We start from the raw sequence: 26268 nt of genomic DNA on the forward strand, positions 1-26268 counted from the left end.
AACAACAACAACAACAACCCCAAACCCCCCTCCCGTTACTGGGAAGGCCACCATGGGTACCGACTCCTGCTCCGTAGGGCCCGGCCCAGGTTCAGATCCTGGCACGACTCTCGGCCAATGTTTTCACACCTGTAAAGCGGCTTTTATGGTTAAGAATGACAGTTTCGTAGGGTTGTTCCGGGGACAGAATGAGAAATGGTCTACCGAAGCCCTTATCGTGAATTGGCCCCCAGTACCCTCTCTCCACCCCAAATTACCACTTCTCTTGATAAGAATGGAATTACTCCAGGCCCGGGCCAGCATCGTGCAAATAACTTCCTATTCCCCAGATACCTCGTTCCCCCGTCCACAAGGGCACTTGACGGTCTACTCTCCTTGTGTTTCTACGCAGCATCCAGATGGGAGAAACATGGACCTATCCGGGGGCAATGTGCTCCACACAGACCTGATCCGGGCCGAGAGCTCGTCCCTTTGTCGCCCTACATCGCATCCACACACACCAGCACCCCCACTCAAACCAAAACAGCGTTGGCTTGCTGGCTCCGGGGTTTCAAGCTGGTACTTTCTCGCACGCCTCTGGCATCCTCTCCCCTGCTATGAAAGTTGTCTCCCTTCCCCTGCCCCGCAACTACCTCTCCGCCCCCCCCCCGCCCCAGTTCCAGCTTTCCTCCCCCCCACCAACCCCCCGCACTCCTTCCAGGGTTGGCCCGGAGTCTCTAACTGCGGGTTTACGGGAAGCGCCGAGCGCCTGGCCTCCCCACCCCCAGCCTTCCCGCCACGAGAACTTTCCCCTCTCGCGACTCCCGGACTCCCGCCACGACCGCAGCGGCCGCGACCTCGGGCGGGCGCAGCCTCTCGGCCCCGACCCCCCCCCCCCCCCCGCCCGGCCCCCGGCCCCCGGCCCCCGTCCGCGACCGGAGCGATCTGGGGGCGGGGCAGGGTCTCCGCGCCGAGAGCGCTGAGCCCCCCGCCGCGGACCGGCGCCGCCGCGGACCGCGAGCGAGTCCGGGCAGGTCCTCCCCACGCGGCTGCCCCCGGGGGGGGAGGGGGGGGCGGGGACGGGGGCGGGCGCAGAGTCAAGTTTCGCTACGTCACCGTCCCCGGGAAGTCCCCATAAGAAGAGAGCGCGGGAGCCGGCCGGCGCTCAGACCTGAGAGGTGCGCGCGCGCCCCTGTCGTCGCTGGTAGAGTTGGGTCCCGCCGCCCCGGTCCGGCCCGTCCCCGCCGCGCGTGCAGCTCGCGTGCCGCCGCCCCGAGGTGTTCGGGGTGGGGGACCGAGACCCCCGGGCTCCTGCGGCACGGTGGCCGGCGGCCGCTGGCGGAGATGCCTGGGAAGAGGACGCGTAAGAGCGCGCAGCCGAGCCCCGCGCGGGCCCCGGCAGGTAGGGAGCAGCTGGGTCCCGCTGAGAACCCGGCCGGGGCCGGGGCCCGGGCGGGGGCCGGGGCCGGGGTCTCGGTCGCGGCGGGCTCAGTCCGTCGGCACGCGGCCTCCGGGTCGGGCAGGTCTGCGCCCCTGCATGTGCTTTGGGGGCGCCTCCAGGAAGCCCTGCGGGGTTTCCCCCGGGACCGTGGAGACGGCGCGGGAGGAAACCCGATTTGGGATGCGGATGGCGGTTTGGGCGGAGGCAGAAAGCCTCTTCTTCGCTTGCTTCGCTTGCTTCGCTTGCTTCGCATCCCCAGTTGCTCAACCCTGGGGCCGCGGGGAGGAAAAGTGCAAGTGCGGGCGACCATCACGAGGAGAAAGTCATTGTCACGGCAGGTGGGGGCGGGAGAGAGACTCGGGGAGCCTCCAGCGCTTCCTGAGACTAGCCCTCTTCGTCCTGAGGCGAGGACCATGGAGGTCCCCACTCTGAGTGTGGCCACTCTCGGGCCCCCCAACACAAAAAAGCAGTACTTGGCTTGGTACCTTCACGCTCTCCCACAAAGGACTGATGGAGCGCTACAGAGGCCCTGCGAGGACCACTGCGGCCAGGAGCCTAGAAAGTTTTGCTTCTTTGTTAAAAGTGCAACATTTTAACAATCGCTATTATTGCGGGGACGGGATAGGAGAAGAACAGGAGTTGGTCTGCAGTGGTTTTTAATCCATCCACTTTCCCCTGCTCCCCACATATAGCCCCATCAAATAACTTTTCAGAACCCCCCCTACCCCCTCCCCTTCTAAATCTTACCAAACAAGGTAGTCATCTGCCAAGGGGCTGTAGCGAAGAAGGCAGAAAGGCTCTGGGCTCGAAATCCGCCCTACTGCTATTGCATCAGACGATAATGGCCCCCTTTTAAAGTTGGTTTCGCTTTATAGAGCCCCTGAGGCGTGCAAAGGAAGTGGTGATTGACGATACGGCCAAGGCGAACTTGGTACCTTGTTGCTGTCTCTCGGGTCTTGCTTGGGAGGGAAAAAGCTTGGCCTACCTTTTGGGAAGTCCAAGAATTCTCCTGTTTTGGGAAGGCCTAACCTGAGAATAACCTGCCTGCCATTTAACTTCGTTCCCAGTAATAAGGGCCCTCTTAAACTTAATTAGATAGTAATACATTGTTTAATTGAGATATAAGTGACCTGTGACATTGTATTAGCTTTGATGTGGTATATGCATATATCAAATGATGATTTAATCTATGTATACATTGTGAAATGATTGTCATAATAGATTTAGTGAAGATCGCCACTCCTAGTTACAATTTTTTTTGTTATTACGTTTATAGAAGTGTGATGAACAGAAAGATTTAGGAAACGACTAGCAGCTATTTTCTGCCCGCTTTTTTGGTGAAAGGGATCATTTTTTTAAAACTCTCCTAGTAATCCTTTTTCTTCAATTAATGTTTGTTTAATTATAATATCTCACATTTAAAACGTAGTACACATGTGAGTTAAACGTTATATTTTCTGCTTCACTCATAAAGGCAACAGATTGGTACAAATTTGGTTTGTCAAAAGCACACTTTACACCAATTCATGTATTGGTGTTATTGTATGTTAGCCAATTTGACGATAAATTATATTTAAAAAAATAAAAGATTATTGGCCCCCAAAGGAAAAAAAAAAAGAGTATAGGAAGATTGTATGAAAAAAAATTGGTTTGTAGGAAGAATTTGATTTACAGTGGAATATAAATTTCTAAGTTATTTTAGAGAATGTGGGCTTAATTTGGATACAAGATTTTATGAGACTAGATTTCAAAGAGTTTTTTTAAATGGGGATAAGAACACATTTGGATTTGCCTATTAATGAAGGCATAATATGACCTGTGAATTACTGCCATTTATAAAATAAATCCTACTTGAAAACAGCATAAAAAAGTTTAGAATTCCGACTTCTGTTCCCCCAACCAGCCTCAAATGAGACAGAAAAGGATGACATCATCTGAGGCTGGCAAAGGCTCACTAAACTGCGGTGTGTGACATAAATGTCCCTATTGAAAGAAAGATGACATTTACCTCATCCGGTATGCGTTAAAAAAAAAAAAAAGACTTCAAAGTAAAAGTCTTCATTCTTACTGTAACCGTTGTTTTTTTGTTTATGAGTCACACCGTGTTAACATATGTCGTGTGTGTTCTAAGTAACCTTTCTCACGTTCAGAAAATGGGTGTGCATAGAGCTAAAGTTGACATAAACGCTTCACTGGATGCACACTCCGCTTGCCCCTCGGATGGGGCTCTTGCCGGTTACAGTTTGTCATGTCAGCATGATTTTGATGGTTTGCTTTCCTTTTCAGAGCCCGAAGTGGAATGTGCCATGCAGCTCCGGAGATTTGGAGACAAACTGAATTTCCGACAGAAGCTTATGAATCTGATATCCAAACTCTTCCGCTCGGGAACCTGACTGCTTTGGGAGCTTTCGAATGAGGAGATTGGTTTGAGACGGAAGGTTCCCCAGTAGATGCAAATTTCATCAGTTAGAAGAGACTGCCTTGTAATGGAGGTTGTGAGGGAGATCTCACTTGCTTTTGGATGCCCTTGGAAACCAGGATGGGATACATCCAAGAGGATTTCTGTCGGGGATTTCCCAGAAGTCATTTTTCTGGGGCTCGGGAGAATGTTATAAGACCACTTTGTTTATTTGTAAGGCAAGAATGGAGGAACTGTGCAACATAAGGAATGAATTACTTATACCTTGAGTTTTTACTTCGAAAATTATTCTGGTATGTGTGCTGAAGGTTGCTGCCCAGGGGTGCTGGCAAACGGATAACGGTGGGCAGGGGCAAGAAAGAGCGAATGTTCAGTGTTGGTTTTCACTTTTGGAAGACAGAAAAGTGCTGTATAGTCTTCGGTTTATATATTACCTTGTTAAAAGTAAAGATTTCATTCTGGAAACACAATGTCATGGCGAATGTTGATCCCATAGGTCACTACAAAATATAGGGTAAATTTGAAAGCTTTTTCCTTTTGACTCAAAATGTATTGCTTCTGTTCGGATGACCCTTCATTGAATTATGTTCCTCTGAATCTTCGCTGGAAAGTCTGTACTTGGGAAAAAATGTGACAGAGATGTTATATGGTGCCAGTAAGATTCTTACCGGTTAGAATGTTACAACATAAAGAACGTGGGAATTTGCATACTGAGAAATAATGGGGGGAAAAGGCGATTTAGGCTTTCTACTGCTGTAATTAAAACTTAGTGAAACAAAAATTCTCAAGTAACTTGATAGGAAAATGAATGTATTTCTAAAGAAGTTTTGAAAATCTGTAAGTTGCCTTTTCTCATACTAGTCAGTGTACCTCTTTCAAGAAGTGGTCCTTTAAAAGAAATTAAGCACGTTTTACATAGGATATACTTTTTTAAAAAAAGAGAATGCATTGCTCATCCAGAATGGAAATCTCATCTATATGTGTAGTTTGCATTATAATAATATGTAGGTTCTGTGAAAGGTATATGAATTTCCCCCTTTTATTGTTAGAAGGCCAGACTACCGACAAAGCCCCCAAATACATAAAAAAGAAATAATAATGTCATGATTGAATTTCAGCAAGAATGATCTTATTTATTTTACCTATTTATAATTAAAGTATTTTGTTCAGTTTCAAAGCGTATTCGTTAAAGTTACATTTTTAGATTATGAGACCAGGCTTTCATAAGTACTTGAACAGTAAGAATGTTTTCATGATAGGCTGTAGTCACTTTAGATGAAAAATTACCTCAGTATCTGTTTTTCTGCAGTGTTACTTAAGGCTGTTAGTTTATTTCATGGCAACGATGTTTTTTGATCTGTCTGGAGGCAGATATTTTGCCCTATGGATATTTATGGTCTGTAATTGTATTTATACAGGTAAAACTTTATACTGTAGCTGTAAACTATTAAAGATTATCACCAGTCTTGGCTGCGTGTTTACTTCGGTCACGTAAGCTGCCGAATGTTCGTTACGAAACCAAAATCGTTTCACCGATTTCCGTCTGCAGGCACATGGCTGATCACCGCCTCCTGGGTTCCAGCTCTGGGGCAGGAGTGGAAAACACGGGGACGTTTAGCATGACTTCTGCTGTCAAGGGACTTACGGTTTAACTGGCAGAGGAGATAGCGGAAAAAGAAGATATTCGTGCCAGGCGTGGGTCTCGAGTGCCCTCGCAGTGCTGCCTGGAGAGTGATTTACTTAAAGGAGCCTTCAGAGATGTGGGACCTCATTAGAGACCCGTGGAGCCCTCCTTGGTCGCCCTGGGGCCTCTGCCTTGGCAGTTTCCTTTTAGATGGCCTCACACTTCATCCTTCCTCCGCCCCCACCCCGAGCAGCAAGTATTGCTTCATCCGAAGCCAGTCGTGTGCAGAAGTAGGTGTCACTCGAGTGCCCTTCCAGTGTGAGTGAGAGCTCCAAAGATCCTCCTAATTTGTAGCTTCGAACTGGATGGCGTCTTCCTGCTCAAAGTGTGGAATGTGTATGGCCTCCCTGCGCTGGGGAGGGAGAGAGGAGGGGCTTCAGGAGGAGGGTGACCACGGGAGAGGGAGAGGGTGACAGCCAGCCGGGGACCTGGGTGGGGGGAATGAAGGGCTGCCCCGGGGCATCTCAGGAGCAGGGCTTGGGGGCAGGGGGGCGATTGGCTCTGTAAAGGGTCGGGGATCTGCAGGATTTGGTTTGAGCCTCTCTGGAAGAGTGACTCCTGTCCCTTTGCCTCTTCGGAGAGCCGGAATCGAACCCTTGGTGTTAATTAGGTTTGCTATGAGCGGCCTTGCTGCTCTTTTCTACAGGGAGTAGCAGGAAAGCCTTGAACAGTTCACAATCTTCGGGTTTGCGAACTATGTATGTTCTGAGAACTTTTTTTTTTTAAATTTTTAAAATGTTGTATTCATTTTCTGAGAGAGACAGAGCATGAGCGGGGGAGGGGCCGAGAGAGGGAGACACAGAATCGGAAGCAGGTTCCAGGCCCTGAGCTGGGACGAGGGGCGCGAACTCAACGAACCATGAAATCGTGACCTGAGCTGAAGTTGGATACTTAACTAACTGAGCCATCCAGGTGCCCTGAAAGGTATCGATCTTTACTTTTTTTTAATGGTTAAAGAAAAAGAAGCCCGAGTTTGAGCAGAGGCCCTGAGAATGCTGTTTCATACCTAGCCTAGTCTGGATTCCTTTTCAACTGAGCTTATGGTTTCTATGGGGCTTGAACCCCTGAACGGGGAGATCATGACCTGAACAGAAGTCAGTCGCTTAACTGACTTGAGCCACCCAGAAGCCCCCCTCCCCCCCTCAGGACTCTGAATGTAAAAAAATTCCCACGATGCCCACATCATTGTAATTGTAAATGCTGACTAACAAAAAGCTACCAGGAATTAAAAAAACAGTTTGACTTGCATTTATATATTTATTATTTTTTTTAAATTTTTTTAAGTTTATATATTTTGAGAGACAGAGCAGAGGAGGGGCAGGGAGAGAGAGAAAATGCCAAGCAGGCTCCATGCTGTCAGTGCAGAGCCTGATGCAGGGCTTGAACTCATGAACCATGAGATCATGACCTGAGCAGAAACCAAGAGACAGATGCCTAACCGACTGAGCCACCCAGGTGCCCCCGACTTGCATTTATATTTAAGAGAAAACCATAACTCGTATATTTGAAAAGTCACCTAGAAATGGCAAAGCGCTATTCGCAAAATGGTTACATAAAAGTATAATTTTGCTTCTGAATTACTTCTAGTTAGTTTAAAATTGAGCAAGAAGAGGCACCTGGGTGGCTCAGTCAGTTAAGCGTCCGACTTCGGCTCAGGTCATGATCTCACGGACCGTGAGTTCGAGCTCAGAGCCTGGAGCCTGTTTTAGATTCTGTGTCTCCCTCTCTCTCTGACCCTCCCCCATTCATGCTCTGTCTCAATAAATAAACGTTAAAAAAATAAACAATAAATAAAATAAAATTGAGCAAGAAAAAATTCACTGCCTTTTGCACAAACACGTTCGCAATCCTTCACGTTAACAAAGTTACTGTCATTCCCTCCACAGCAAGTATAAGTGAAGCCTTCCCAGGCTTTGCGTCTTGGATTAAAGCAATAGCGAATCACATTAGCAGAGCGCAGCCCCTCACCCTTCAAACTGTGGCAAAACTGATGGACCTTTGCGGGGGGGAAAAATCAGAAATGCAATAATACCAGAATTAAGAAGCTGTGACCATCACTGAGGGAGCTGAAGAAGATCGAATCCCACAGAAACTTCATTCTGAATCCTAAATATACTAAACCGCTGAAAAATTAGTGCCTCTGGGACACCTGGGTGGCTCAGCCAGGTAAGCATCCGACTCTTGATTCCCGCTCAGGACATGATCTCACAGCTGGGGAGTTCGAGCCCCGCATTGTGCTCTGTGATGCCACTGCAGAGACTGCTTGGGATTCTCTCTCACGCACTCTCTGTCCCTCCCCTGCCCGCATGCTTTCTCTCTTGCTCAAAACAAAAATAAAACAAACAAACAAAAAACCCCAAACACAACAAAAACAAAACCACAAAAACCAAAAACCAAAACCAAGCTAAAAAGCAAAAAACCCTTAATAAATAAAGTGTGCTTCAAATGTCAAGAAAGCTAGCACCTATAGGGACGGAATTTCTTCTGAAGTTATGTCCTTGTATCATTTGAATGGGTCATCAGGTAAAAATGGGCTATGCTTCGAGGGATAACATGACATGCTTTGGTAAACTTTCTTATGTTGATAGGGTTTTTTTTTAAATTTATTTATGTATTTAAGTAATCTGTACACTCTGCGTGGGTCTCAAATGCACGACCCCAGGATCAAGAGTTGCACGGTCCCCGGACTGAGCCCGCTAGGCACCCCCTCCTATGCTGATAGTTTTATTTGAGATGTTTTTATCAGCTCTCCTACCATCATTAATCGAGAAAACAGGTATCTAATTGTGTCATTTACATTTACACAAACAATTTAAGAGAAAACCGGCAAAAACATCTCAGTAATTCAAAGATTTTGCATCGTCAACACACTACAGCTATAGAGCTTTATCATAGTCTCTCCCAAAGCAAGTTTTCCTTTTTTTGGTGAATTTATTTATCTCTGTGCATGTGTCTCTCCTGTGCTTAGGTGAAATGCCTGTATTGTCTCTCTACAAATATTAAATACTGCCCAAATAACCCATCATTTCAGGGCCTGTGGGGGCTGGGCAGGGATGCAGGTAGAAACGGGGAGGAAAGAAGAGGGATAGAAATCTCTTTGTGCTGTAATTTGCAATTACTAACTAAAGGATACAGAATTCCCATCAAAACCTTTAAAAAGAAATTTTCAAATTTTTAGCATGTTGAGTCTATACTTATCCCACTATCTCATGTGTACAACTGATTCCATATGTGCTCATGGCACTCATTAATGAATACTGTAATATTTTAGTTTACTTTTTTAAGTAAGCTCTGTGCCAAACATGAGGCTTGAACTCATGACCCTGAGATGAAGAGGCACACGTCCTACCAACCGAGCCAGCCAGGGGCCCCCCGAATACCGTAATTTTTTGTGTACATCGAGGGGATGAGAAATAGTTCTAAAGAAACAATGACGAAGAGGAAGCAAACACTCAAATCATGGCTCTGTCACTTTTCAGCCCTGAGAACTTGGCAATTCATTAGCTTCTCCTAGCTTGTGCTCTCGCAGGTAAAAAATGGGAATAATACTTCATATGGCAATTGCGTGAGGACTGATAATACATGCGGGCGGGGGCGGGGGCGAGGTGGGGGGAAACAAAGGTCGTCTGTCATCTATCACCTCTCTCTTTATCATCTATCAATGTATCTATGAATGAGATAAGTTGTTTTCTTCAGTCTAAAGACTCTGTGTGCTGTGATTTGGGCTGTTTAATCCCTTGCAATAACTCTGCCCCTACCCTAGCGCGCGCGCGCGCGCGCGCACACACACACACACACACACACACACACACACACACACCTTTGGGCTGGAACAGCATAAATTGTGAAAAATCTTGCCAAACTCCTCAAACCTTTGTCAGAGGGAATGACCCAGCAGGAAGATAACTGGCACCTTGAAAAAAGTCCACACCAAGAGTGACAAGCCGTACCGAATGGAATCCTGACGCTGGACTTTGAGGGCAAAAGCCAGGCAGCCTGTCTGAGCCAGAGTGATTCCCCTGAATCACCTCTCAGGTCACTTGTGGTTTGAGACAGAAACTGGGACGGCAAAGGGGTCTGGAGACATCTGCCACACGCCTGGTCCTAGCAGACCCGCTCCAGACCTCACTCACGGCACACGGTGAACTGAAGGGTTTGCAAAAAGAAGTAGGAGAGTGGGTGTAAAAAGTCCCCTCCAAAAATCTCTTTTCCAAGTTCTTCTCCTCCACATTGATTGAAGTCCTGGAGGAGGTTGGGCAGAAACACCTTGGACTCAGAAGTATTTTCTTGGACATGAAAATTCCCCATGTGTTCTGGCTTCCCCGGGGGGTGGTGTCACTGAGTCTGGGCTGCTTCTTATATGCAGCTGAAAATAGAAGGGGTCACCTGACAGGACACACCCTACCCTGTATCTCACCGTCATAGGTCATCGTTCAAGAACAAAACCTGTGTCAGTACAATCCAGGCCCTCTCTCTGTTAAGGACTTTCAGAAATCAGTTTAACAAATTCAGACCTACCGACAGTCTTCTTCCAAATCAGTTGATTTAAAAAAACACCAGAAAAGTGGGAGAATTGAGGAGTTATAGGTGGGGACTTAGGATTCCCTTACTTTGTAAGGCTGGGGCCCCAGACTGCTCCCAGGTGTGATTAGAGACTGCACAGTGGTGAAAAAAATTTTTTTTAAAGAAGGAAAGAAAGAAAGAAAGGAAGGAAGGAAGGAAGGAAGAAAGAAAGTCTCACAGTGCATGGAGCCTGGGCTTGGATTTGGGCTGGAAATGGAATGTGCAAATAGCCCTTTGATATTTCTTGTGTCTTAATGAAAGACTTTTTTTTTTTTTCTTTTCATCAGGCTCTCTCACTAATGACCTCTCACGGAGCTAGGAGATTTGCCCATTTCCAACTTCACGTCTATTTTTAAAACCACAAACTTTCTTTCGCCACAATTGTCACTGGCTTTGGACTTTGAAATCAGCTACGGTGTTGCCACTTACTCTTTGCAGGACTCTGGATAAGTGGCTTCGGCTCCGTTCTCTTATAAAACAGTGTAAGATACACCGGTTTCAAAACTTCTGGGGAATCAAACAAGGTGAGAATGTACATGGTGTGTGGCTCGCAGTCATGCTCAGTAAATGCCAGTTAACTTCACTTTCAAGACGGAGGGTTAGATATTAGCTTCCTTACAAAGCTGTGGAAGATCTTGCCCAATTAAGATTATTAGACTCAAATGAAAGCTTTTGGAAAAAAGGCAGTGGTGAAGCTGGAAAGGAAGTGGCAGGTTTTCCCTTGATGAGACCATCTGTTTTTAATTTATAACCTTCTAGCGATGGTAAAACCTTTATTTTCACTCTGTACATAATAGGCTTCATGAATGCTACTGACTTGCCCAAAGCTCCTGGCATGTATTCATATAAAAATGCAGGTCCTGATTTATATAATACTGCATCAAAAAATAGGAAGAAGGGGGGCACCTGGGTGGCTCAGTGGGTTGAGCGTCCGACTTCGGCTCAGGTCATGATCTCACAGCTGGTGAGTTCAAGCCCCGCATCGGGCTCTGTGCTGACAGCTCACAGCCTGGAGCCTGCTTCAGATTCTGTGTGTTCTCTCTCTCTCTGCCCCTCCCCCACTCATGCTCTGTCTCTGTCTCTCTCTGTCTGCAAAAATAAACATTAAAAAAAAATTAAAAAAAAATAGGAAGAAGGTCCTGTGTAGTTACTTTGGACAGATTTGGGTAAGGGAATTCAGCAGGGAATCATAAAAGGCAGTCTCTCCCCTGGGATGAAACTGTGAAAATAAAATGTGCTAATTTGGGGAACAGAGGTTGAATCCTGGCTGCTTCTGTTTTTGGCTTTAGGAAACCACAGGGTTTCCAGAGGACTTCTCTTGAGTCTGTGTTCAGATCACCAATACTTCCCCAAGAGAAACACTTGTTAGTAATCACTCACAAGGTGATACAATTTTATTGTGTCGTCCAGTGGTCACCTACTTGGAACCTCTGATTAGCTTTCTTATTTTATAGGGGAGAGGGCCCGCCTCAGAGAATCAGCAGTCTCCCCGAAGTCGATTGATTGATTGGCAAGTGGCTGGAACACTCATGGGATTCGAACTCGAGCCTTTCTAACCTCCAAACAGTCTTCCCCGGCCACCACAGTCCAGCCGGCTTCCTACAGGGGCCCGGGGAAGGGCCCCCGTCCCAGAGCAAAGCTAGTTTGTTTTCCGCTCCGGTGCCTCATTAGATGCAGCCAAGTTTTATGCCCCTGGGTTTTCTAAGAGTGCGGGGTTGATTATTAAACCAGCTGATATGTGAAAAATACTGATAAGGTCAGTGCCAGCTCCCCCCACCCTGCCCCCCCCCCCCGCCCCAGCACAGCGCTGCAGCTGGGCGCTCCTAGGTGCTTTCCAACCCCCAGTGATGAAAACGTGACCTCAGAAAGGGTGTCACGTTATTCCAAGAAGCCAGAGGGAACCTGGAGGCAAGGAAGGTGTTGGGGCATCTCACCCCTCCGGAGGGATGTTGTAGGGAATGAGCATGGAATTAATTCTGAAAGGCACACTCCCTGCCGGCTTGCTTTTTACCGGTGAATGCCAAAACAGCACCTTCCCGAGACAGACCTGCAGGAGCTGTTTGTGATGGGAAAGAAAGGGGTTCAAAGAAGCCAGTCAAAACAGCAATTTGTGTGTTTTGTCGGATTGGGCTGCCCTATTTCAGCAAAGCCAAGCAGCGGCGAGGAAGGAAGAAGAAAATGTTGCCACCATTTTTTTTTTTAAACCCAAACAATAGAGAACATCTAAGTGAACCAGTCTGCCTTCTTGATGATTCATTCAGACAAGTGTCGGAGGAGGAGGTGGAGGGGCAGGGAGCGTTGGGTGGTTGTGGCGATTGTGAAATCCTTTTGTTTTTCGAAGTTTACTTTTTAGTAAGAGATTCCCAGATCCTCTGTCTGGAGGGCACGCACGCGTTTATCAGAAAGCAGAGAGCAAAAACATCTTACTTTGCCCATCTTAAAAAAAAAAAAAAAAGACCCAACGCCGTATGGCACCTGCAAATAAAATGATAAAAATACTCCTTTCCTCTTCTTGAAACTTTTATTGGTGTTACATTAAAAGGAACAGGTTTCTGAGAGGTAGGACTAAACTTTTATTTAAGTTTCATAATATAAATATAGAAGAACATAAGGAAGTCAGGCTAACACTTCACAGAGGACCCATGGGAGCCCTGGGAAAGTGCCAGCCAGCATGATAAATCTGGACTTTTCTTCCAGACTTGAAATTAACAGACAGGAGGAAGAAGGGCATTAAGGCTGCCTACGTGTGCCACTTCCAACCCACTTTTTCAAGCATCAGCTGGGAAATGAAGAAGTGTGCATTTCTACATGTCTTGGAACAAAGTCTGGTGTAATTTTCAACCCAAGTCATCTTATAGATACATAGGAATTCTCTTTATAATGAATATTGCTAATAGGACATAGATATTAGCCCTTCGATTACGCATTTTACTGTCTCATCCTTAAAGACTAGGGAAAGTTTCCTAGCCCTGGTTTACCTGGACCAGTCCTGGTTTTAAAACTGAAAGTCTCGGGGTGCCTGGGTGGCTCAGTCGGTTGAGCGTCCAACTTCGGCTCAGGTCGTGATCTTATAGTCTGTGAGTTCGAGCCCCGCGTCGGGCTCTGTGCTGACAGCTCGGAGCCTGGATGGAGCCTGCTTCAGATACTGTGCCTCCCTCTCTCTCTGCCCCAACCCACTCGCGTCCTGTCTCTCTCTCAAAAAAAATTAAACATTATAAATAAATAAATAAAAACTGAAAATCTCATGTTCTGCAAATGCCCTCCTGCCTGGGCAACCTGGGACAGTTGGTCACCCTGGTGTGGCTGTAATGCACTTTTATCTCTGAGGATCTTCGTTGAAATAAACTAGATCTCCCTTCTCTTTTCCACTGTCAGCTCATTTGTGAAAATAGAGTAAGTATAGCTCCCCAGCCCTGTGGAAGCCCAGGATTTGTAAGGGGACTGAAAAAGATCATGGATGTGATGCTCTCAGCTGAGAGCCTGGCAGTTAGCAAGCCTCCAATAAATAGTTGCTGAAAAAAATACTCTGGGGGATTACAAAGAGTGTACAGAAGCCAAAGGTTATCACGGTTTTTATTGGAATTATTAAGTACGTACTGAGTGGAGATGTGAAGGAAGTCATGATTCATGGACTTTGCAGTTTAGCTGAGGAAACGGACGAGTGCAACCAGATGAAACATGCAAGTGGTCCAGAATTAACAGTTATAAACCACAAAGGGGTCCCTTGGAGAAAGGACAAAAGTCAGGTAGGGTCAGGCTTTTGCTTTCGGTTTGTTAAAGATTTTATTTTTGTAAGTAATCTCTACCCGCAAAGTAGGGCTCGAATTCACAACCCCGAGATGGAGAGTCGTATAGGTATTTTTTTATTTCAGAGGTAAATGTTGCTTATCAGAGAAGTCATTTCACTATCAAAATGGCCCGTGACTCAGAAGTCTTAACAGGCAGGTCTCCTAAGGTATCATTGGGACACTTATTTAGAGGCTGGTTGACTTCCTCAAACATGTATTTTTATCAGCAAAACCTTTCATCTCCAGTTTTTCATAGGTACTGTTTTCTTAAAGGTTACTAGTGGCCTACTTGCCCCATCCCAAAGGCCTCTTTTAAAATTGCATCACACTCAACCTCAGAACATCACCTCCTCCTTCAAACTTATGTAAAGTGATTAGCATACCATATCACATGCCTGAGTCTGCTTAACTCTCCCTGGCAAGTTCCCCTTTCTTGTTCGTCTTTAAATGTCAGTTTCCCAAGGTTCTGCTTTCAACATGTTCTCTAAGAGTAGTGACCTCACTTGCGCCTTTGAAGCTAATTGATTTCCAATTTTCATCTCCGTCTGGTTTCTCTCCCCCTGGGACCAGGCCTGACTCTGTCACTCTGCTAGATTTTTCCACCTCTAGGATTTGTTTATGGTTTTTATTAATTTTGACTTCCTTTCCTTCCCATCTTTGCTGCTTAAAGTTCTGTTAACCTTCAAGGTCAATGTCAAAAGCCATTTCCTCTGAGAAATATTTTCAGATTGCCCAGATCAGAAAGGACATTCTATCTTTCATGTTTCTATAGCACATTTTTCTTATTTTGATCCAACATTTATTTCACTCACATTTCTGTTAGTTGATTTTATGTCAGTCTCTCTAACTTGATTACAAGCTTCTACGCCTATAACACAGATCTAACTGTATTTTTTTAATCCCTGTGCATCACTTCGCAAAATGATATTCATTCACTCATTTGTTCACTTATCCATAAAATAATTTTTGACCAAATGTACCAAGAGCTACATTTGACACTGGAGATATAAGGATAAGATAACAAAGAACATACATCACAGCCTCAAATGTCTCAAAGTTCAGTGGAGGCACCCAAACAGAATCAGGTGATTACAATGAATCCATTAAATATAGTGCTGGGGCTCCCGGGTGGCTCAGTCGGTTAAGGGTCTGACTTCGGCTCACGTCATGATGTCATGGTTCATGGGTTTGAGCCCCGTGTCGGGCTCTGTGCTGACAGCTCAGAGCCTGGAGCCTGTTTCAGATTCTGTGTCTCCCTTTTTCTCTGCCCCTCCCCTGCTCATGCTCTGTCTGTCTGTCTGTCTCTCTCTTTCAAAAATAAAATAAACATTAAGAAAAGTCAAGTACAGTGCTACATAGTAAACACAAAGCATTGCTCTCAGGTTCACAAAGTGTGTGTGCATGTGTGTGTGTTTGGCAGAAGGTATTCAAGTCTTCATGGAATATATGTTGCATGAAATGAGTGCATTAGTTATATATTGGTATGTAACAAATAAACCCCCAACTTTCTTCCTTTCTTTCTCTTTCTCTCTTTCTTTCTTTCTTTAGTTAATTTTTGTTTTCAATGTTTGTTTTTGAGAGAGAGACACAGAGTGTGAGCAGGGGAGGGGCAGAGAGAGAGGGAGACAAAGAATCCGAAGCAGGCTCCAGGCTCTGAGCTGTCAGCATAGACCCCGACACGGGGTTCGAACCCACGAACTGCAAGATCATGACCTGAGCCGAAGTCAGATGCTTAACCGAGACACCCAGGTGCCCCTACCTCCCCAACTTTAGCAGCTTAAAACAATCACATTTATTATCTCATTGTGGGTCAGGAGTCTAGGCATGGAGTAGAGAGATCTTCTCTTCTGTTCTGCTTCCGGGTTTCTCACCTCAATTGCAATCAAGGTGTTAACTGGGCGGTCTCATCTGAAGGCTCAAATGGGCATGGAACTACTTCTAAGCTCTCTCATGTGGTTGGAAGGACTCAATTCTTTAATGGTTGCTGGAGTGAGGTCTTCAGTCTTTAACTGGTGGTTAGCTAGAGCCCAGTTTCTTGCCACGTGGGCTTTCCTCATCTTGCTTCATCAGAGAAGCATTCAAGAAGAAGGAGGGAGAGCGAGCAAACAGAATCATAATCTTTTATAGCCTAATCATGGAGGTGACATCCCATCACTTTTGCTATGTTATGTTTGTTAGAAACAAGTCGCTAGGTTCGATCCACACTCAAGGGGAGGGGATTACACAGGGCATAAATACTAGGAATTGGGCATCATTGACATCTGTTTTGAAAGGCTGTCCACCGCCCCAATGAGTGGGAATGAGAAGGTCACCAGTTCATTTCTTTTTTTTTTTTTAATGTTTATTTATTTTTTGACAGAGAGAGACAGAGCATGGGGGAGGGGCAGAGAGAGAGGGAGACCGAACCCGAAGCGGGCTCCAGGCTCCGAGCTGTCAGCACAGAACCCAACACGGGGCTCGAACTCACAGACCGTGAGATCATGACCTGAGCCGAAGTCGGATGCTCCACTGACGGAGCCACCCAGGCACCCCGGTCACCAGTTCATTTCTCTCAGAGGAACCAGCAAGAGCAAATGCAGGATGAGGAGACTAACCCAGCATGCCAGACACTTTGATGCTTCTGGGTCTTCAGGTTTCAGGAAGGAGCGATAAGTGGGGTCTGGTTTGTCATATTCAGGGTCTTGGACTACATCTTGTGGAATGGTTGTGCTAGTATAAGTAAGGAGTGACTAGAAGGTTGATTTTTAAATGTCTCAGCCTGCACCTATACAAAGGATGCATGTGAGGGAAGTAAGTATAAAATCTGGAAAACCACAGAGGAGATTGTTGTAGAAAGAGGATGAAGGCCTTGATGTTGGCAGTGGTTTAGGGTAAGAGAATCAGGGAGAGATCTCAGATACAAAGAAGAGGTAAAGCTGATTGACTTTTATTTGCTGTAGTTGGGAGACATTCAGGTAGAAACATCTAGCAGACGGTGTGGATGTACAAGTATGAAGCTCAGGGAAGAATCTGGCCCACAGTTTGGGAGTCCTATGGATATCGGTGGTAGTGACAACTCAAAAAAAGCCTAATAGAAAATAGATAAAAAATGAACGCGGGGGATGCCTGGCTGGCTCAGTCGGAGGAGCACGTGACTCATGATCTTGGGGTTGTGAGTTCAAACCCCACGTTGGGTGTAGAGATGACTAAAAATAAATAAATTAACTTGAAAAAAAAAAAAGAACCTAGGAACACAAGGGCTTTGGTATGTGCAGAGAAAGAGAAGCCAGTGAAATAAAGACGAAGGAATAATCACAATGGTCAGGAGAATATTTGGCATCGTTCAGATGAGAAGGGGAGGTGACCAAGAGGGTGAAGCTACAGCAAAGTCCATCAAGATAAAGATCGTTAGGGGCACCTGACCGGCTCAGTCTGTGGAGCGGGGCCTCTTAGTCTTTGGGTTGCGAATGTAAGCCTCACGTCGGGTGAAGAGATTACTTAAAAATAAAAAATGAAATCTTTAAAACCGAAAAGATAACGATGGAATACCATTTGCACATTCATGCACTCACTCAAGCCTTCGTCCAGAGATTACTTTATGCCAGACAGTGGGAGAGGTGTGGGCTGTGGACAAGACAGGCATTATCCCTGCTCCCAGGGAAGTCACGATCCAGGTGGGGAGATGGACGGTAGAGACAGTGACAAGTGCTCCAAGGAAACAAACAGGGCGCCATGAGTGAAACCATAGGGAACAAAATATACAAGCCGAATCTTCCTAAAAAGCAGAGCAGAGTATAGCCTCAGAGTTCCCATTGAAGAAATCACTTTTTTTAAAAAAGGTTTTTTTTAATGCTTATTATTTTTGAGAGTGCGCACGCAAGAGAGAGAGAGAGAGAGAGAGAGAGAGAGAGAGAGCATGAGTGGGGGAGGAGCAGAGACAGACAGAGACACAGATCGGAATTAGGCTGCAGGCTCTGAGCTCTCAGCACAGAGCCCCGACCTGGGGCTCGAACTCACGAGCCGTGAGATATGACCTGAGCCGAAGTCAGACGCTTCACCAACTGAGCCACCCGGGGGCCCCTAGAAATCTCTCGACCATACTAGGCAGGAAGGCTGGTGCACAGAGCCCAGCAGCAGTCCTGAGTGGCTTTTGCACACCAGCTTGCTGTTTTTCTCCACGGGACAGGAGGGGATATATCAGTTTCCGAGGGCTGTCTTACGAAGTGCCACAAATTGGGTGGCTTAAAACAACAGAGATTCATTCTCTCACAGTTCTGGAGGCCAGAAATCTGAAATGAAGTTGTCAGCAAGGCCACCCTCCCGCTGAAACCTGTAGAGGAGAATCCTTCCTTGCCTTTTCTCACCTGGCAATCCTTGCTTTCCGTGGTTTCTAGAAGCACGCGTTACTCGATCTCTGTCTCTATGATGACGTAGCCTCCTCCTTGTGTGCTGAGGTCTTCACCATGGCCTTTTCCTCTTCGTGTAAGAACCCCGTTCAGGGGCGCCTGGGTGGCTCAGTTGTTGGTGAGGCGTCTGACTTTGACTCAGGTCATGATCTCGTGGTTCTTGGGTTCATGCTCCCTCTCTCTCTGCTCCTCCCCACTCGTACTCTGTCTCAAAAATAAATAAACATCAAAAAAAAAAAAAGAATACTGGTCATATTGGGTGCGGGCCCATCCTAACGACCTCATCCTATCTTGATCACGTCTATAAAGACCCTATTTCCAAAACAGGTTGCAATCATACTGGGAGTTAGGACTTCACCATAGCCGCAGGACACAATTCAACCCACAGCAAGAGGTATGAAGGATAATTGGTAAACTTCAAGGAGGCGGTTTAAATGGACTTATGGATTGTAGTGTTATTACGTGATCGGCCCGAGATGGGATCCACAAAGGCTTTTGATGAGATACACAGCAGCCATTGCCTTTCTCATCATTTGTGGTGCCTTGCTGGGTTCCATCAGAGAAAACTGTTTGGGAGGAGAACTCACCACTAGGAGAGAAGGAAGAATATGGACCATCCCCTGCTCGTGAGCTCTCCCTCTCTCTCTCAATGATAAATAGCACTTAGAAAAAAAAAAGAAGGTTATTTTTTTCTGCGGAGGGCATCCATTGTTTTGTCAAGAGAGCCTATGACTCAGTAATATTTGTGAACCATTGGACTGCTTTGGTGGTGGTTCTAACATTTAGTTGTAGGGAGACTCCCTGCGGAGATTTAAAATGCCTGGTCCCCTCCCCACCTCCCCGGGGTGGGGGACAGAGACTCTGATTCAATTGGCCAGAGGTGGGACCTGAGCATCTGTAGTTTCCAAGCTCCTCAGAGGATTGCAGGGTGCAGCTGGGCTGGGAACCACTGAACCAGAAGGCCCCCACGCCCCCCACCTCCTTCTGTACTTATACTCAGATTCTGACGCCCTCTGCTCTTTAAATAAGCAAGAGGGCATATCGGTCAACGCCATCCGTGCTATGGGGGAGGGCGTGTTGGGGCCCATGAGGAACATGATTTAAGGTACTTCTGGTGTACGTTTCAAGAACTTCCTTGAAGCTCTGGGTGGATGCCGCAGCTGCAGGGAGTGGGTGCAGGCAGCTGGCTTCTGAGGCCTCTGGCCCACTTCCTATACTATTAGCTTCCAGGAAGAATCAGAGCCACAGACAGGGATCCCGCATAGCTTCTAAGGGGGGGTGTGGTGAGAGGGGCAGGCCAGCTCGGGGTGCCTGCGTGGCTCAGCCGGCTCAGGTCATGATCTCGCAGTTTGTGGGTTCGAGCCCCGCGTCGGGCACTGTGCTGACCTGAAGCCTGCTTCGGATTCTGTGTGTGTCTCTCTCTTTGCCCCTCCCCTGCTTGCACTCTTTTTCTCTTTCTCAAAAATAAACACACACACACACACACACACACACACACACAAAAGAAAAGAAAAGAGAAAAGAAAAATCCCCAGTTACGTGGGGGGCTGCCTACAGAAAAGGAGGAGGTGGGGGGTGATGAGAACAGGGCCTCTAACGGGAGCCTGAAAAGTGAGCTAGCTCACAGACCCGTTGATGCTGAAAAGCGCCACAGTTGCCTTTGTGGGGTGACTCAGCAGCTAATTTTCAGGAAGTGTTTTTTCTTGCTTGCTTGCTTTAACGAGCTAGTGAAGGAGAACCAGCGAACAGGTAAGTTCATAGGACTGAAAAAGAGTTCAGCCTCTTATGTCAGGTAGGGAAATAGCTTTAATTGTTTAATTAGTTACAAAAATAATCCAATGCCTCTCTGCTTTTCTCTGCAAACTGGGACGGTGTGAGCCAGGGGTCTCTGCCTTCCGCCCACAAATCAAGGCTGGGTACTCCCATAAGACACTGGTCCCCAGTTGATTGCCCAGACACCCAGAAGCACATAGAGCCTCCCCCATGTCATTTATCTCTCTGCAGACGGGAAAGCTGGGCGTGGGGTATTGTGGCTCTGCTCAGGGACATGGCCCCATGGGACTTAAAATTGCCCTGCCAGCAGCTGGGATGACTCAGACCACGTTCTTCAGCCAACACAACGGGGCCCGGCAGGGTGGGGCTCAGTACAGTTGGACACAAGAGACTTTCCCAGTTGTTTTATTTTAAGCTACAGTGTCTTGTAACAGGTTTGGTAGGAAGTTGGCTGGGGAGCAAGGAGGGATTAAATACTGTCTCTAGGTCCTTGTTTTAATACTAGTCTACCCTTCTGATCGAATAATGTGTGCCAGCTCTGGCTTTAAGTGCTTTGTAAGCATAATTTCATTTAATTCTTTTTTTTTTAATTAAAAAAATTTTAATGTTGGGGCGCCTGAGTGGCTCAGTTGGTTGAGCGTGCAACTTCGGCTCAGGTCACGATCTCACGGTTCGTGGGTTTGAGCCCCGCATCGGGCTCTGTGCTGACAGCTCAGAGCCTGGAGCCTGTTTCAGATTCTGTGTCTCTCTCTCTCTCTCTCTCTCTCTCTGCTCCTTTCCACTTGTGCTCTGTCTCTCTCTCTGTCTCTCAAAAATAAATAAAAATGTTAAAAAAAAATTCAATGTTTATTTTTTGAGAGAGAGAGAGAGAGCATGAGTGGGGTCGGGGCAGAGAGAGAGGGAGACAGAGAATCCAAAGCAGGCTCCAGGCTCTGAGTTGTCAGCACAGAGCCCGACGCGGGGCATGAACTCACGAGCTGTGAGATCATGACCTGAGCCAAAGTCGGAGGCTTAACCGACTGAGCCACCCAGACGCCCCTAATTTCATTTAATTCTTACAGCAACGCTCAGGACGAAGTATGGTTATCCCCACTTTTTTTTTTTTTTTTTAACAAGGGGAGAAACTGAAGGTTAGGAGATTTGGAGGCCTGCTCAAAGTCAGAAGACTAAATGTGGAGGTCGAGACAGAACTTAGATCTGTCTGATTCCAGAGGCCGTGTCCTTGGTCTCCGTGATGAAGCTGGCTGTCCCTCTCCCTGTGGGAACTAATTCCAGGAGCACTGCTGAGAGCCTGCGATGCGCAAGGCACTTTGGAGAATGTCAGTGCTCAAGCCCATGGCTCTGGCTCTCTAGGCATCGCTAGCTTCTAGGTACACTGGAAAATGTTCATTTTAGTCTCGGTTCTTTCCCCCACCAGTGGTGCGACGCTGGCTGCTGTTTTTAGTCCAGGATTTCTTTTTGCTCTGTTATAAAGTGGGGCTAGCAAGACTTCTGTGCATCCAGACGAGAGAAGGTACTGGGGCCGCATACTGAAAAGTAAAGTGCTCAGAAAAGTGAAGCTTTGCTCATCTTTCACAGGACAGCTGGGCTTCGGAAGACCATCGGCCGGGCTGGTTCTGAACAATTTTACGGCTTTACTATAACCTTAAGAGTATTTTAATTGCAAAGAATAAGCAGCTCTCTTTTTATCCCATTTTGTTCTTTTTTTGTTTTTAAAGTTTCCTGATAATGCGGGTTTATTTATTTATTGGTTTTTAAGCGATCTCCATGGCCAAGGTGGGGCTTGAACTCATGACCCCAAGATTAAGAGTCGCACGCTCTATTGACTGAGCCAGCCAGGCTCCCGTTATCCCCTATGTTCCTCGTTTTGATGTTTTACTTAAAGCGTCAGAACGCTAGAGTGACCCGAATTTGGGGTGTATGCTTGGCGCCATTAATAAGTTTAGCATTATCGGCTAAACTTTAGCCACATATTTCGAGAATGTTAGACCTAAGAAGCCCACGATACATTTGGGCTGTTCAGCATGTGTATAATGTCTTGACAAGGCACCATGCTTTATTTACACATTTATTCATTAATTCCTTAATAAACAACTTACTCAGCACCCGCCGTGTGCTGTGTGTACGGTTCCTTGTCTCAGTTAGAACCTTACACCGACGTGGCACCGTCCTTCATGCGAGTTTTCCTCGTGCGGACAGAGTGGAGCCATCGTGCCGAAGTCACAGTCGTGGTAGAAGATGCTCGAAGATGCTTGAAGAAGTTGCGAGGGAAGATGCTTGGCTCACAGCCACCGGGTGGCTTTTCTGACAGCACGTGATGACCAATGAGGCAATACGTTAAAGTGGGGAAAGCTCTGGACTCGGAGATAGAAGCGAAGTGTGTGTGTGTGTGTGTGTGTGTGTGTGTGTGTGTGTGTAGGGGTGGTAATTCCATAAGTCCCATTGAAGATTCATGATCTTGGCTAATTTTCTTGTGATTTGCTGCCCGTTCTGGAAGTAGGGCGTAAGAATAAACCAGACCAAACCTCCCTCTAACCCAAATGACCAAACCACCAAAAACTCATGGCGGCAACGTTCACCCTCTCCTGCTCAGATTCCTGGAACAGGCCAAGCAGTGGAAAACAGGTCCTAGTGCTGTTTTGTGCGTGTGTATGCCGATCTCTTTGGCCGTTTCTGAGTCCAAAGAAGCCTCCGGTCTTTTTCAGAGCTTCCCGTGGCCAGAGAAGGGCAAAAAACATCAAGGCTACAATCCACCCCAAATAATAGTCTGAGCGAGGGGCAACCTACTGACAGTCACCTGTGGCTTCTTGCTATTCTCAAATGCAAAATGTCTTACAAAGATAACACCATGGTAGAATACTCTGGTCTGGAAGCCTGACCGGTGACTGCCACTTGTATATCATCTCAAGTTTTTAATGCTGTCAACATACCATGAGGTTGACTTTTATCTGGTTCAATCTGCTGTGAAGCAGAGGGAAATCAGCCATCCTGAGCTGGCTGATGTAGTATATCTAAACTGTGTTCACTATTGCCTTGTAATCTAAACAGGAGGCTCATTTCCATGGTTGTAGCTCTGACCGGAACACCCCAGATGACATGTGTCTTTGGAATGCCACCAAACAGGGCCAGGATTCATCCGCAAGAGGACACCAGTGCCTGGCAACCCACATGCCTCTTGTCGTCTGGGAGGAGCGTTTCCTCTCACCCCATAGCCAGCAACTTCCTTGTCAAGTCCAGTGTGACCGCATCATCCTATCAGACTCCTTGCTAGGGATTCCCACCAGAGGACACATGGCCTTTGGCTGTAAATGTTTCCCTAGATAACTTGCAGCTTTCTTTGATTGTTTTCTCCCCCCGGCCAAACATAAGGCAAGGGTGACATTTTTCCGGCTCTTTATTTCTATAGCACGGCAAGAAGATGCTTTGATATGTTCACCGAGTTTTAGGTGGGTTACTCCACGAACCTCCTGCTGCCGGGCAGACGGAAACCGAGCCCCCTTTTCTTAGCGAAGAATTGTCACAGCAGAATCAGAACCAAACTCCTGGCTTCTAGTTTCCGGGTAGAGGATGAAAAAAGATTTGGAGGAAGAGAGGGTCAAGCAGAGGCAGTTCTCCCACGAGCGAAGTCTAGGTAACGTTGTCTAAGACGGAAAGGGCGGAAAGGACTGGAAGAGCAGGAGAGCGCAGTGAGGCTCGGGACAACGGGACCACAGGTGGACAGCAGCGGGGTCCGCTGGAGCGGTCTCCAGCACCAGGAAGTTGCGAGGAAGCACCCTTCACCTCCTTCGGGGTCCTGTCCTTCAGGGGAGACCGCCCCCCAAGCAACACTCGCCTGGATCACGGATCTGTGCATAGGTATCTCCTTACTGCTCATGGCAGGGGCGGGTGGGGGATGCCCAGCTCAGCAACCCAGGACGTGGGAAATGTCAGGAAGGTACCTGTCTAGGTCTTTTTGTTTTTCTCTTAACACCCCGATGTGCTGCCTCTGAACAGAAGGATACTGGGTGTGGGCAGGCCCTCTACTTCCCATCTTCGCACTTCGACAGATCGAGCAGAGACTGAAAAGCTGTCAGAATGTGCGGATTGATCAATTTACCCAACAATTGCAAACCAACCGATTCCGGATGTGTTGATTCTGTAATCCTGTTAGGCACACTTACGAACGAGAGCTCTTCACCGCACCTACAAAAGTTTAGTTCAAATTATTCACACGATTGAGCGTCAGCGGAAGCACTGATTCTCTCAGGAGCCGATGTACGTGGTCAATGTCACCAAATCAGTTTGGGAGGCTACGACCTGACGGTCGTTTCCCTTTACCTGTGTCGTTTTCGCATCACTTGAAGCTAGTATGTTAATGCCTGATTTAATTAGCCAAACTCAGTAGGGGATGGTTGGTTGACTTTTCCTTCACTGGAGTGTTGTTCAGTGTATGCTCACTGCTATGAGCTTCAGTACCTCAGGTTGTGGTTCTCTTCGGAGGTGGGGACTTTAAAGAGGTGATTCAGTTAAAATGAGGCAGTGAGGGTGGGCTCGAATCCCATCTGACTGGTGTTCATATGAGGAGAGGAAATCTGGGCAGAGAGAATACCAAGTGAGGACACATCGGGAAGCCAAGAAAGCCAAGGAGAGAGGCCTCAGGAGAAACCAACCCTGCTGACAACTCGATCTTGGACTTCTAGTCTGCAGAATTGCAAGAAAATACATTTCTGCTGTTTAAGCCATCTGGTCTGTGGTATTTGTTATGGCGGCCCTCAGAAACCAGCACACCTTGTCGTCATCCTGAGGACAGAAGAAGGGAGAGAGATGAAAGTCCCCTCTGGGGGCTCTCTTGGGCTGTGTTTGCGGTGAGGAGGATGGCACGTACGTCTTCCATCTGTATCCCCGGCCCCGGATTTAGTCAGAGTGGTGGTGGCTTCATACATGTCCCCTGACGGTTCTTCTTCGAGCTGTGCGTTATGTTTTCAACACTCTGGAATACATGTGGGGTGTACCACAGTGCAAATATTAAAAAGCAAAAAACCCAAAACTAAAAACCCTATCCTGCCACCTCAAAAGCAGTGCCCGTTTACTGGGAAGTTGAGCTATCTCCTTTTCCCTGGATGGGAGGGATCCTGGATTAGACAGCAGTGAGGGAAAAACCAATCGTCCGATCTTCGTGTAGATAAATCTCATGGTTTGAAATTTGTGTAGTTTTGTTTGTTTGTTTGCTTGCTTTTTGTTGTTGTTCTATGTTTGCATGTGAAGTCAAACAATGAGAATCATTTTCGGGGCCCCTGGGTGGCTCAGTCGGTTGAACATCCGACTCTTGATTTTGGCTCAGGTCATGATCCCAGGGTCGTGGGTGAGCATCATCCTGCGGTGAGCATGGAACCTGTTTTAGATTGCCTCTCTCTCTCTCTCCCTCTGTTTTTCTCCCCTGCTTGCACACTGTCTCTCAAATAGAGAGAGAGAGAGAGAGAGAGAGAGAATCACTTTCATAAAAATAATGAGATTATTTTTCTGTTATTAGAGGAATTAGATATTTTTAGAAGAAACTTAAGTTGTTTTGATTCTCTATAAGGCTGTTCTGAAAATAGCCAAATGTGTTTCTTTAACAAAATAACATTCCGGGGACGCCTGGCTGGCTCAGTCAGTGGAGTGTGTGACTCTTGATCTCGGGGTTGTGAGTTCGAACCCCACGTTGGGTATAGAGATTACTCACCAAAAAAAAAAAAAACGCTTTTCCCAATTGTGTTTCAAAAATTCGTGTTTTACTGCACACATGCACACTCATTTCCTTCATCCAGCAGGAACGATGCTCAGAAATGAGTAGTTGACTCACAGCCTTTCTCCTATTTTTGTGTTTGTATTTGGGGCCTGTCATATCTGTTGGAGAACGCATGCCTCCTGAGGTCCCGATTAGAGTTTCCATTGATTGAGATTGTCTCTCTTAGAGTCCCATTCAGAAACATATCATATGCGAAGCGGAATTGAGCGGTAGCCAAGGGCATTGAGTCTGGTTTTGAACCCATCACTCTACAGTTTTGAGACAGTGGGCAAGTCACTTAGCCACTCTGTGGCTCGGTTTTCCCACCTGTAATCTAGGGATAATACCAGAACCCACTGCATAGGGTTGCTGTGTCGATAAAATGAGTTAATATACAGAAAGAACTTAACACCGTGTCCGGCATAAGTAAGTGCTACATAACTATTGTTATTTTAGACCTAGCAAAGTATTGTCATTTCTGGCCATAAAGC

General features: G+C 46.8%; 1 protein-coding gene and 1 long non-coding RNA gene across 2 annotated transcripts; both read left to right on the top strand.

Annotated features, from left to right (window-relative positions):
- Positions 1–1132: 1132 nt before the first annotated feature.
- On the top strand, positions 1133–5305 carry PMAIP1 (phorbol-12-myristate-13-acetate-induced protein 1). The gene is made up of 2 exons (XM_042961381.1): positions 1133–1381; positions 3707–5305. The coding sequence occupies exons 1-2, from the start codon at positions 1324–1326 to the stop codon at positions 3811–3813; spliced, it is 165 nt and encodes a 54-aa protein (XP_042817315.1). The 5' UTR covers positions 1133–1323; the 3' UTR covers positions 3814–5305.
- A 1102-nt stretch (positions 5306–6407) lies between these two features.
- Positions 6408–11869, top strand: LOC107179475. Its single transcript, XR_001510103.2, has 4 exons — positions 6408–6447; positions 7410–7689; positions 10374–10610; positions 11541–11869. It is a non-coding gene; the product is annotated as an uncharacterized LOC107179475 (long non-coding RNA).
- The last annotated feature ends 14399 nt before the right edge of the window (positions 11870–26268 follow it).

Source organism: Panthera tigris, chromosome D3 (assembly GCF_018350195.1).
Source record: "Panthera tigris isolate Pti1 chromosome D3, P.tigris_Pti1_mat1.1, whole genome shotgun sequence".
Classification (NCBI taxonomy): domain Eukaryota; kingdom Metazoa; phylum Chordata; class Mammalia; order Carnivora; family Felidae; genus Panthera; species Panthera tigris.